The 13,860-nt window shown below is 39.1% G+C and overlaps 1 protein-coding gene across 2 annotated transcripts in view; it reads left to right on the top strand.

The window, feature by feature from the left end:
• The window catches only part of RNF214 (ring finger protein 214), a 706,739-nt gene that overhangs the window by 139,929 nt on the left and 552,950 nt on the right, over positions 1-13,860 (top strand). For both annotated transcript variants that reach the window (XM_044080961.1, XM_044080960.1), the window contains exon 4: positions 5,164-5,223. In XM_044080961.1, coding sequence (XP_043936896.1) covers positions 5,164-5,223 — 60 coding nt within the window. The remainder of the gene's footprint in view (positions 1-5,163; positions 5,224-13,860) is intronic.

Here is a 13,860-nt window from a genome sequence, read left to right as displayed (position 1 = left end):
GATAATAATTGTATATAAAACTTTATATGCTGTGTTATCTTCATTTTAGGGGTCAAATAGGTTTTGAGGTTCCCAGTGAATTTTATTTGGTGGGAGAGTGGCTAAAATGGCTCTTTTGATAGTGAAGGTTGCAGACCCCTGCTCTAGGTCATCATCCTTGTATATAAACAACATACTCCTCATGCTTCTGTCCTTATTTAATGTCCTGTCTGTTAGTAATGTGCCAACCAATGCATTGACCAATCTTAGAATGAGAAGAGGAAAAAAAATACAACTGATGGGCCCCACTCCCCTATAGTACAACCTGTAGTACAAGATACTAACAGATCCATCAAGTTTCTCCCTAAATGCCCTATTGACAGCATTTTGGCCTGGTCTGTTATGTTTATAGCTTTATTACTACCAGATTGTATACTTAACTCCAGGGCAGTGGCAATGTACTTTGCGTGCAAGAAATTAATGTCAGTAATGATTTAATGATTAATTCTTCAAATTTGCAGTAATAGCACTACACTGTCTGAACAAAATGTGTGACTTATTTTCAACCTAAAACTGTAGCAGGACATGGTGGTATTATATTTTGGGGTATTTTCTTACCTTCTGGTTCCTTTTGTTATAAAAGTAAAAACCTCCACTCTCAATAAGCAGTAGACCCAAGGTCTAAACCATGCCTTGGATACAGTATTCCACCAGAGGTAATGTCATTGTTTTATCCTCTCCTACATCCTTATTGAAAAGTAAAGAAAAAAGATAATTTTATTAATTTAATTATTACATTTTATATTTCTGCTAGATGGTCATCAGATATTTAACAGCAAAGAAGACACAGGAGACGTGATTAACATAAAATAATGCAAAGTACTTGCCACTCTTTTTTTATACACCTGTAGTAAATTATCACTTAAGACTTAAGGAAATGTACATTGACAGAAAAAAAAACAGACCATATTAACTTTTTCCCCATTTACATACCTTAGACATCTGATATTTTTTTCTTTCTTTGTAACTGTCATCAGTCCGACATTAGAAAAGTTGATAAATTCTTGCCTTCCCTTAAACTCACTCCTCCTAAACATTATTCTGCATATATTGTTCCCACAATTTCCATTTATTTCTATGTAACTCACTCCTTCTCTTTTTTCTAAAGATCCTGCTTCCAGTTCTTTTATCTATTTTTGTAGTATTCAATACTTCAGATGCAGTTGGTGTAGACTTTGATTTCCATTTTCTAGTAATTTCTCTTTTGGCAGCCAAAAGAATTAAACTTAATAAGGCCTTGCTATTTCTAGGCAATTCAGATTCTGTCTCTCGGCTCAACCAAATCATTTCCTTAGTTACAGCCATTTGCTCATCTAATTATTTGGGTCTATATTATAACATTGACTGTTAAAAACAGTGAACACCCTTACCACAACGTATCTTAACCAAAATATTAAATCCCAAATGGCCAGAACAGTGATTTTTTTTTCCAGGGAAAAAAAATCACTGGGCCAAAAAAAAAAAAAAAAAACCCCAGACAAAATTAAGCGGGAGGGCTTTGCCCTCACACCTCTCCTACTTAAATATAGCAACTCTGCACAGTGGAGGAAACAGCAAATTTCCGCCAATGGCCCAGCGATTTTTTTTTTCCCTGGGAAAAATTGCAGTTCTGGCCATTCGACATTTAGTGTTGTGTCGAGATAAGGGTGTTCACTATTTTTAACAGTCGATGTTATAATATAGACTCAATTATTTCTGAGAGCAGTACTGTGTAGGGAGTTGGCCTGTTCTGCATCAAAAATGTCTTTGATTCTCCAGGAAAATTTACTTTGAAGATGGCTGGATACAACAACTTGAATCGCATAGCTGCTCTTCATGTTCTTTGATTGCTGGGATAAAGTTGCTTTTCTGCTCTGTTTAAAATGAGTAGCTATTTTCCGCAAACATCCTACTGTCTCCACTTTTTAATGTTTTACCCTTTAGTCACCATTTTATCAGGATCAACTCTTTCTAGTGGTGTGAGTGCATCTTTACTGATACAGGTCTTGGCTGCTTTCTTATGCCTGTTTTGGAGCATACACATAGTGTGCCCTTTCACTTAACTGTCCTGCTGTGGAATACCAGTCCAGTTTCTTATTTGTGCTTTCTTAAAATTAACAGTTTGTCCCTTCCAGTTGCTGTGGTGCAGCAGAAAGTCTCAGTTTTTTTTTGTGTGCTCTATCCCCTAACTCTACCATTTTTTGAAACTGCTATTCTTGAGCAGCCTTATACTCAGGTGGCCTTTTTTCCATTTCATCCACTAATTTGTGCAGTTTTATTATTTCATCTGAATAGCTGTTTAAAGCTTCTTCCATTTTTCCAGCCTTTTGTTAATTGAGTTGATGTACTCCGTCAATGTTTCATTTATTTTAATCACCTCTGACCACATTTGACTTATTTTTTTCCTCTAAATTACTAGAAGCCATCTCTTGTACCAAAGCTGGATTTTGAACTGTTTTTTGAACAGCTGCAAGATTCTTCCCAGTCATTGTTTTCTGTGCACATTTTTAGATGTTTTTCTTTCAGTCTCTTTAAGTTTCTTCTTTGTTGGCATCCAGGCAGTGTTCTAAATGGTCAGTAACTGAATTTTACTAAAACAGGCAAAATTACTGACCCTTGTCTATCAGTTTCTTTTTTCACACTGGGAGAGCTAAAATTAAACTGTTGCTCAGTGTGCATCCACTTTGGGAAAACGTGTCCTCAAGATCTTGGCACTTTTACTGTAAGACTTCAGTTAAGGTTTCATTGCTGGTAATTTCATGTTTATTGTCATGGACCTCCTGTGCCATATTTTGTAATTGATCCAAGTATTGCACACCTGTTAATCTAACTTGGCAAGTTGCTGAGAAGTTATATATTGTTGTTATGCAACAGCTGGCAGATTTAAACAGGAGCCAGAAGTTAAGAAAATATCCCAAAATATATTACCATGCCCTGCTACAGTTCTAAGTGGAAAATAATCTATTCATTTTGTGGAGTTCTTGCATTATAACCTACAGTTAATTAAGTTAATCTTTCTGAGGGACTAGAAAGCACAAGAAATGTGGTAGGGTGTTCTTGAATGCAGATCATGTACACTTAGTGTAGGCTTTATTGACCCCCCCAGTCTTTCATCTGTCTTTAGGAATCAGTAGCTAACTGTTCTATTATTTGCTGGTCACATAGCTTTTATCTGCTTGGAGTACTTTGGATCTGGAAGAGCCCAGTCACAGTGGCATTTGCTAGTTAAACATATCTGACTTTGTAGTTATTGTTGGATGGTAGTAGGGCCTGCCAGTGGCCAGCATGCCATGCTATAGGATGACCATGTTAACTTACCTTTCTCTTTTGGGTTTGCCTGTATAGCTTTGTTGCCCATAGGACACACAGCTTTGTCTAACACCTACTGCTGCCACACGTATTGCGAGAGCCTTCCTAATTCAGGAACTAATGCGGTATATGAGGCCTTCACTGGCATACATTACTTATGTATGTTCAATTTTCATGCCTGTCTGCAGATGCCAAGGTGTGGGGTAGGTTTATATTTGTACTCAGTGATATCTTCTCACATCAGTATTTCTTAGTTTGTTACTTTTAAGATGAGCTTCTTGTATGTCTATCACTTTTCTGATCAGGGAATTATGCTGAAAATTAATTAGATAGCGCAGAGCATCATGAATTAATATAACTATGCAGTATCTTTTTGATTATTCTGTAAAGTGCATTCACTTGGGGGGGAGGGCATATTGCGGCATTAAAGTGTTATTTTGCTGTTGGTATTGCACAAAGTTCTACCCACTGACATCATGGGTGTGTTTCAAGAGCATACTCTTTGCACAAACCAAGACTGCTGCAACCGAGTTTTGAACTAGATTATAGTCATGGAATCCTGAAGCGAGAAACAGTGTGTTTTACTTGAGTGAATGCTTATGCTTTGTCCTCCAGCTGACTTGTTTGTGTATATAAAGGAGGCTTAGCTCCAGTCTGACTACATCTATAACCCATTGTTTTGCAGCAGTCTTGTAATGTGCAACGCGGCAGTGGGTTGCTTCTGCAGAACTCTATGTGGAAGATCGATAGCCTTAGCACAGCAGGTGGGTAGGGTGTCTTAAATGGGGTAGAGGCTTGCTGGGCATAAAAAATAATACCTACTTAATTTTGACACAGGTTAAAGCAGGAAAAGAAAATAAATCTGACTTGTTGAAACAGCAGTAGTGGGGTCGCTCTTTAAACTGGAGACCTACCTTTCAGGCAGATTTTGAATAATGGAGATGCAGACTAAGTTGTGGTGTTGATGGTGAGGTTAGAGAATGCATGTATCCTGGGGAGTGAAGCGCTTCTCTAAGGAATCTGCAGTAGGTAAAAGGTTACACAGTGTAGAGGGCAAGTGCCCTGACTATGCCACTCATATGACCTCAGTTCTGTTATCAGCCCTGGCACAGGCAGAGAGAACGGAAGTAAGCAGCCATGGTCAGCTGGATTTTCTTTAGGAAAAAAGTCAGTTTACATGAAAAGGCCATTACTGTGCTTCAGTGCATAGAGACTCTTTGGAAGGCAGAATCCTGGCAAAGAATTCATGCACTTCAGCCAAACGTTGAAGGTGTGTAGAAGGTCACTTGTAGCAGATGGGCACAGCCCAGTACTGTACAGGGCCTGCTGGCTGACAGAGCTGTTAGAATCTTTAAAAGTCTCCTAACTTCATACAGGATGACGTTCAGTGTCTCTGGCTCTGTGCTGTCCCTTGTGTGTTCTTGTGCCAGGAGTTGGGAGGAATGACTGGGCCAGCTGTGGGAGACCAGAGAAGAAAAAAGATGTTTTAAATAAAGGTAAGATTAAAAAAATTAAATGCTGGCATGCAGTATGTGTAGGTTCAAAATGCAGACAGTGGCATGCTGCAACCTGTTGTAGTTAGTGTAAGTAAAGAAAGGAAAAAGTCCACTCTGTTGTGGCAGAGTTGTGACAGTACCCCCAGATGACTTCCAGAAATCATCATGCAAGATTACTGGGCCTGGTTTTGAGATGGAAATTATATCTTATGAGATAAGTCACAGTTGTTATAGTGAACCTTGAAGGACAGGATTGATTGAAGTCATGTAGTTAATATACATGTGGGACAGTGTTGAGAAAAACATGAAGCAGTATTTCAAAACAATTTTTTTTTTTCAGACTGATCCTGCAACTGCCGATAAAGAAGTCAGTGTGGACCAGGATATTGTAAAGCACATGGTAAGTGAAAATAATGTGGAATACAGTTTTGTAGTATGGTTCCACTAACCAAAAGATACTTATTTAACAAACATGCATATAGTTAGAATTTTTCTACATGAGCTCATTGTCCGCTTCAGTGTTTTGTGTAAATAACTTTTGCAGCTGTTGGCTGTTTGTATAAAAACTGATGAGTGGAACAGGTTTAGCTGCAGTCAAGAATTTGTCAGAAGAAGTCAAATGGGGTGGTTTGTGAGATATGCAGTGTAAAATAATCGGTATGTCACGACAAAAGTTTCTGCATTGACTTGTGCACGCAGGAACATTATGTTGTTGCCCACATCTGAAACTTATGTGTGACTAATTTAGGAAATTTGTGGAGAATATTTTGCTGGATCTGTTGAAATATATGAAAAATATGTAAAAGTTTCAAAAGAGTTCTATCCATTTTGCTGAGCAAAAAATACATTTACTGAGAAAGAAAGCACATTTGTTTTTTTGTTTTTTTCTAGAAGTAACTGGAATGGGAAAAGTAAATACAGAAGTGGCTGTGATGAGTGTCATAACAGTATTTTCAAAATATTTGGACAGTTTTTACTTTATTAATTAATTTATTAGTTTTGTTTGTTTTATTTAAATATAAATTCTGTAGACTGGTATCTGAACTTGCCAAAAGGTTAGAAGGAAGGGCCTCCAAGTAAAGTTAAAATTTTATTCATGTTGCACCTGTCTGACATGAAATAGGTTTTAATTCTATGATGAATCTGAATCTGCTGTAACTGCATTTGTTTCCTTTTTTAGAAAGGAAATGATAAGGTTCAGGACAGATTACTGCAGCAAAGCTGTTTTGCAGCAGAGGGCCGGAATGTCATACCTATCCTTATGTGTGTTGACGTTATTGATGTGCATGGCATGGTGGCTGATTGATTAAAGTCTCTTTCTCACCATTCCAGGGCCCATGATTCAGTCCTGATCTCTAGTCAGTGTGTGTAAGTTTGCATGTTCTCCCTGTTTCAGCAAGATATTTCAAATTGTATTATGGTATCTTCCCAAAATACCTTCTTTGAACTGGCTACTGTAAACTTTCTGAATTGAATTGTACCATTTATCTTGAGGCACAGTTTGTAGTTGCAAAAAGTCCTAATTGTTCCAGTTTGTTTATGTGGTTTATTAAGTTAAGTATAACAAAAATGTATTTGATGCTAAACCTCCACAGTAGACTAGTGAAGGACCAGCTAGGTTCTTATAGAATCCATTCAAACATCATTCTTAACTTAGGGTAAGTGCCACTTGGGACACAAAATAAGGCAGCCGTCCCTCTTGTACTTTACACAGTGATACAAAACACACACACACACACACACACACACACACACACACACACACACACACACACACACACACACACACACACACACAGTCTGTCTCATCATAACCACACCATTCAGTCCATCCAGTGCACACTGCAACCATTTCCATACACACTTCACCCACTACACTATACCACTAATTTAGAATATCACAAGTGTGTGCATATACACACATTATATGCTTCAGTTTAGTCCAGTACAGAATGCCACAGACTCATGTCTTTACTAATTGACACTACCAGCTCCCACACTCCTCATGTTTTTGAACATTCTCACTCCAGCGCACACAAAATCCTAACAAAGCCATACACTCCACCTCATATCCGGCATACTGACCAGTACAGTTCTACAAAAACCACCTACCACACACATGCATGCAACATTCTCACTGGCGTACTCCTACACACACACACACACACACACACACACAAAATGCTTATCTGCAAAAATGAGTACCACCAATATATTACTAAACACAGTCACAGCACCACAATTGATGTAGAAAACTCTCTTGCTTATTAAGAAACTCTATATAACAGAGATGTCAGATCTAATGCAGCAGTGACTTGCATGAGTGTGCACACTTCTAGTGAGTATATGTACTTGATAAGCATGGTTACTCGAAATATACATGAAAATAGTGTCTTTACAGTGTGTGAGCTGGCCATTAGTAAGCTAGCTGCCAATGTTTTGGCCTCCAACCAAAAAATCTGTGGCACATTTCATGACCTTAAATCACTCTTGATTGTTGTGGCATAATGTTAGATTTTTCAGCCTTTTCCATTTTTCCATTAACGTTTTCTGTACTGCACACATTCTTTACTTTTGTCTGTCTCCTGTACTGTCATGTGTGTCATGTGCCTCAAATACATTAACGCTATGGAACTTAACTTGTACTTTTACAGGACTTAAATTCATAATCTCTGTGGGTCACCTATGAAGAAATGGATGGCTCCTCATTTTTCCCAGACTTTAGTAGTAGCTGATAAAAAATAAACATGAGTATTTCATAATTTCTGTGATGTATAGCTTTTGGAAAAAAGTACATGAAATTGTAGTCGTATAAGCTAGAAGTCTTCAAGTGTGATTGCTTCAGAAAAATACAAAAATGTTGGTTGTATGGGCTAGAAATCCATATGGTTCATTAGAGACTTGCTTTTAGGATCATAGGAGGTTACTAGGCTAATGGCCCCAGGGCCCTTAAAAGCCTAGCCAAGTTCAACCAGTGTTCCCAAGGGTGTCTGGTTCAAGGAGACACTAAAATCAGCATATATTGCCCCTGTCCCAGAGGAGCACAGATGGAACTCCCGGGGTGAATTTCCAGTTACCCATCCAATCATCCAAATTACTCTTAAATAGACCAATGAGGGGGTTTAATTAACATGATTAGGAAGCTTGTTCCAGTAGTGGGGCAACCTTTATGAGAGAAATCTGTCTCTCCAGCAAGTTCTGTTGATGTCACATGCCAGGTTTAGGTCCTTTGAGTGAGTGACCCATGTGCCATTTGAGTTGAGAATGTGCAGCATTTCCATTAAAGCTGGATCAAAGATTGCGCTGTATGCAAGGCACAGGTCGCCTCTGAGCAGTCTGTATGACACAGAGTAAAGTAACAATGATTTCAGTCTGTCCGCATAAGACCCTGAATTTTCTTTGTAAAGACCCTTTGTGGTCTCTCCAATTGCTGCAGGTGTTTGGAAAGGAACATACCAAAGGAAATGTTGCACTCGTTATTGGCCTGATGAGAGAAGAGTATGGAGGGAGTTGTAACCTCTTTTTTTTTCCTGGAGGAAATGCCCTTACTTATGAAATGAGCAATATAAAATGCTCTTCTTACCACTGTGGAAACATGATGATCGAAGTTAAGGTTGCTGTTGGCCTGTGTATCCAGATTTCTCATCACTAACTGTGTGCTTAGGGTATTGCTATTGATGTGGTAGTTTGCAGGAACATCACCCTTATTGGAGGGGATGATGATGCATTTTTTTGCATTAAGTTTAAGACTGTGAGTTTGGCACCAGTCAGTAGTCTGAGTAAAACCTTCTTGCAGGATGTTGACATCACCAGGAGTTTCAGTGATCGTTCCCAGTTTGCAGTCATCAACAAACTTTGCCAGCTGCAGTCCTTTAGTTTTAGCCTGAACTTCGGAGAAGTAGATTCTGAACAGTGGGGGTCCCAGAACCGATCTCTGTGGAGCACCACTGGTTACGGGTTTGCTGGAGGAGGTGGAGTTCCCTGTTTTGACTGTATGAGTTCCATCAGTGAGCCAGTTTGCAACCCACCTGACAATAAATGGGTTGATACCCAGCTGGGTGAGTTTGTCGATGATGCCGGATCGGGGGATTGTGCCAAAGGCCTTGGCTAAGTCTAAGTAGGCCGTATGTACAGATTTGCTCTCATCTAGGGCTTTGGTGACTGTCTCAAAGAAGTTCACCAAGTTTAGCAAGCATGATCTCCTCTTGACAAAGTCAAACTGGGTGGGGTCAAGTGGTTGCAGATTTCCTATATCTTTGTTAATAAGGTTCCATGGCCTTTCAGATAAGGCTGGTCAGGCTAATGAGTTTATAGTTCCCAGGGTCTATGGATGCACCCCGTTTGTGCAAAGGGATAATGGCAGATGTTTTCCATTCTGCTGGGATGAAGCCAGTGCTTAGGCTGTTGAAAAACGTGCCCAATGGTGATGATCACTCCTATTTTAACCCATGTAGAACACAGCATGGGATGTTGTCTGGTCCCATAGACGATATATTTTTGGCCTTGGAGAGGGCATTTAAGACCTGCTTCTCATTGATACTAAGTGGGGGGATAGGTGTTAGGGATGCTTTGGGGTATATGTGGTGGGGCAGAAGAGTGAAGTTTTCACAGTCAGTCAAGCAAATTTGCTATATCCACAGGTTCTGTATATGTAGTACCATTAACTACGTGTTCAGTGCAAATCTGGGCCTTACCTTTGAGGTTATAGATGTAACTAAAGAACGCCTTGTGGCTATCCTTAGTTAGGGAAGCTAATTTAGATTCGTAGTTAGTGCTGGAGGACTTCACTAGGAGCCTGAGTTGCTTGTTTAAGTTGAAGTGTTTCCAGTTTTGAGATCTTTCCTTCCTACTCTTAGACAGCAATTTCTTTCTCCTGTTGTGTAGCCTATTAATGGCAGTTGTCCACCAGGCAGGTTTTTTTTCCTTGAAGATCTTGCTTTGGTTCTGTCAGGTACAGCAGAGTCAATACAATTGTACAGGTGCTTGTATGAAGCATTGGTGTATAACTCTCAGCATAAGTGTCTGTTCCATCAGTGGGGGAGGGTCTGTGAAGTTATTTATGCTGTCATGTAAGAGGTTGTAATTGACCTTGTAGAAGATTTTTAGTGTAGTTGTTGCTAAGGTGGGGTTCTTGTGTTGTAGTTACTCCTAGTTAGACTGATTTGTAGTTGGATTTCACCAGGGATAGCCGCACACTTAGTGTGGTGCAGTGGTCCCCCATGTTGGCAAGCACCAGTTCCAGGGTGTTTGAGCCCCTTGTGGGTGTTGTCAACCAGCTGGTCCAGGGCATTGGAGTTAACGAAGTCCTGGAGTCTTTGGGCAAGTGAGTTAGAACATGTGTAATTTATCCAGCCAATGTATGGGTAATTAAAGTAATCAAAAACCAGGGTGTTTGGTTGCATCTTGATTGACTTAAGTAGATCCAAGTAGGCTAAGTGGATGTCCTGGTTCATGGAGGGGGGGTCCTATAGCTGGCAGTGAACTGAAGAGGGGTCTTACCTACAGTCAATTGCATCTGAAGTAATTCAAGGGAATCGTGCTCTTTAAAATTTAGAGGTGTATTTATCTTTAATGAATAATAATACACCACCTCCTTTAGTTCTCCCACCTGTAGGAAAAGCAAAAAATGTTGGACTTTATGCAGTTTTTTTTAATAAGCAGCATTTCACTGACTTGAAAATTAATATTTACTAAATCTGAAATCCCTGCGTTTGGGTTGCCGTATAGTAAGTTACAGGTTGAGTCATTGTAGCTACTTTCATTGAGCACCATTTCAGCACAGCTGTTAAAGTGTAACAGCACTTGCCAAACTTGAAAAAAAAAAACAGATTTTTTTGTAGGGAGCTTCATCCCCTGCACTTCGAGGAAGTGGAGATCCTTGAACCCGCAAGTTAGCACTGTACTGAGGGAAGGTAGACTTTAATCTACATGGGTGTCGAAAGCCAAGATACTTTTGGCTAGGCTTACCTTATGCCCTTGGGCCGATAGCCTAGTACCTACCTATGAACCTAGGTTTCTGCATTACCCATGCACAGCAAAGTGGGCAGACTCCAACCCACTGGAAGCAAATGGCCAATAACCAGAAATACATCAACATGGGTTGAATTTGTGTGTCATTGTGCACCGACAGTGTTTTATACAAATGTCTCAGTATTGCAGTGTCAGCACTTGTAATGTCAAGTAATTATACACCAGAAAAAAGAAAGTCTAAGAGAAAAGAAAATCTCAAGCATCACTCATCTCTTTTGAGCTTCTTTTTTGCAGGGGACCAAGCCCCCCTGCACCCCCAAATATGGGAGGCAAACCTCCAACACACCCGGAACTTATACCAACTCCAGGAATGCCATATCTCAGAGAAAATGTATTCTGAGAAATGGCAGTCTTGGAATTGGTGTATGTAAGTCTGTTTTTTTTTTTTGACCATTCAATCTCAGTATTACAGGACTTGTTAAAATCAATCCAAACATTTCAGATAGTTACCATACAAACACTTCCTTTTCCATTTTACTTTACACAAGTAAAATGATTACACTGTTGCATAGCAATACCACAACTACCCCTACATATCAACATAGTGTCTAGTCATACTCTGCACCATGCCTATCGCTGCCATGCATAAGTCTCAACCCCTTGGCCCAAAAAATGTGAACAAAGCCGAAAATAATGGGGGGGGACAAAGCCCTGAAAGTCAGGACAAATTTTAAATATTGCTCTTTTAAACTTAAAAAGTTGTTAGAATGCAAGGTTTTGTATTACCATGTATTTTCTGAAGTATAAGAAGACTGAAACTCAAATGCCTGTTATTATTTAGTGAGTTCAGTCCTCACTGATTTGTCATAAAAATCCAGAAAACCACAAATTTTATTAGGAACAGACCAAAAATATGAGGCAAACATCTGGACATTGTGTGAAAGTCTAGACAGTTGAGAGGTGTGCTGCCATGGCAGTAGGTGGTACCATGGCCCCTCTGGTGATGATGTTTACCTTCCATGTGTCACTAGAAGGCATGGCGAAATTCTGTAGTATTACTATACTCTGACTTTATATATGGGCAGCTGTCAACCATGTATCTTTGGCTGGGCAGTGTGGTTGCTGTTCTGGACTTGTTGCTAAGGCATCCAGGGATTGGCAGGTGACTGCACTGCCTGATTCCAAATTTCCTTATTGTGAAAAATTTTCTTTTGGGCTACCAGGCTTAGTAAGTTGTGCAAATAATCCCTTGGCTACCTGTGTAATATATACCTCTTCCATTTCCAAGATTTTCACATGCCATCTACATTCTAGTCATAAGTCTAAGCATAATACCCAGAATGCATTGCGTCTCTTCAGTTCATTTTAATGAAATATCTAACTATAGAAGTCATTATACAAGAAGTTATACTCTGTGGATTTCAGACTTGCCAAGCCTCATATTCCTTTTTTCTGATAGTAAGAACTCACCGCTACAAGCCAGTAGATGTCTTTCATGCTGGCCTGTAGTAATTCCCATATATAAGCAGCATTAGTAGACAGCCGTATCAGATTTTCTTGCACTCAAAATGTATTTGGTAGTTAGGCTAAAGTTTGAGGCGCTGGCTCTCCTGGTCTTCTTTTTTTTTTTATCAGGTAAATATTTTCTTTTTCTTTTGTCTAGTGTCGTGCTTATTGTTTTACACTAAAAACTGCACACACGTATTAAAGCTTTGTAATGACTTTCTTACAAAGTCAATAAGTGCTCTAGTGCTAATCAAATAGCATCTAAAGGTCTTTGTAATCAATGCTTGTTCTGTTTAACAGATTCTTACAGAGTTAATGTTTACATACATTTCATAAGTGCTTAGGTAAGTACTAGGCTATTAGTCCACAGACTGTTACAAGTGTAGCCAGTAATACCCCTATATCTTCTGTTTGTGAGCTAAAGACTTTAAACATTTATGCCAGTCCCTCTGCACATTTACGGTAAGAGTTTTAATAGAAGGTTAAATCTTTAAAAGCATTACTTGGCTTTTACAGAAAACAAGGTTGTGAAATTTGAGAAAATTACCTGGCATTTGTCTAGGGATCTACCACACCACATCTCAAATAACATATGTTTTCTAAAGAGGAGCTGGAACCTAAAATAAAAAGAATGAAATGTTATACTTACTCCCCAGAAAAGGCTTCTGCTGCTGTGCATAAGTATTCAGCAATGACAAGTGAATATAAGTCACTGATGCCTTTTCATGAGAGAAAACAACTAAAAGTTCACAGGTATGTACTGACTCTTAGCCAAGGTCAGAGAGGCTTAAAGCAGCAACTCTGATAAGATTAACATCTTACATGTTCACATTGTTTTTCTGAAAATCAAAGGACATACTTTTTTAGAATGGATATTACTTTCATAGGTATTGGTCCACTCTGCACTACCAGAGCCAGTGCAGATCTGGCCTGCAGTGGTCCCTGAATTTGCAACTGTCAAACTAACACATGTAGACAGTTTCAAGATATCCTTTTTAGGCAGGTATGTTTTTAATATTGTCTAGCATGCTAAGGGCACCTTCTCACAAAGAAAGTCCCCTTCATGATGATGTTCATTTAATAGTACTTGTGATATTAGAGGAAACAGAACTGGACCTACAGGTTTGGTTTTCACATCTAATATATGTGTAGAAAAGAAGATCCTAATCTTTTTTTACTATGTCCATAACAAGAACCTTTTTATTTAAGGTAAATTAATTATCTAAACAGGATCAATTATGACCACGGAACAATCAATTCTCAGAGATGGGTAGCCTTCCAGACAATATGCCCTTCCCGAAGACCACATAACTAAATGTGTTTCTGAAGACGTGGCTAAATTTTTGGAAGATAAACTGACATTTATCATCCACTCACACAGCTTGTGGCATTCAAAGAGCTTGTAGTTCATTATAAGTGTAAGAGTAACAAGGTTTAGTAGCCTCTTAAATCTTTTCTTCCTTTCTGGATCTTTCTGAACTAATCCAGTAGAATGCTATTCCCACATACAACTGTCGGACACAGCAGATGGACATACAGAGCCTGAAAGGATAGGCATGAA

The sequence above is a fragment of the Protopterus annectens genome, chromosome 8.part0, assembly GCF_019279795.1.
Source record: "Protopterus annectens isolate FY-2018-M chromosome 8.part0, PAN1.0, whole genome shotgun sequence".
Lineage (NCBI taxonomy): Eukaryota > Metazoa > Chordata > Ceratodontiformes > Protopteridae > Protopterus > Protopterus annectens.
Note: the sequence above shows the minus strand (reverse complement) of the source record. Positions and strands in the feature narration are given on the sequence as shown.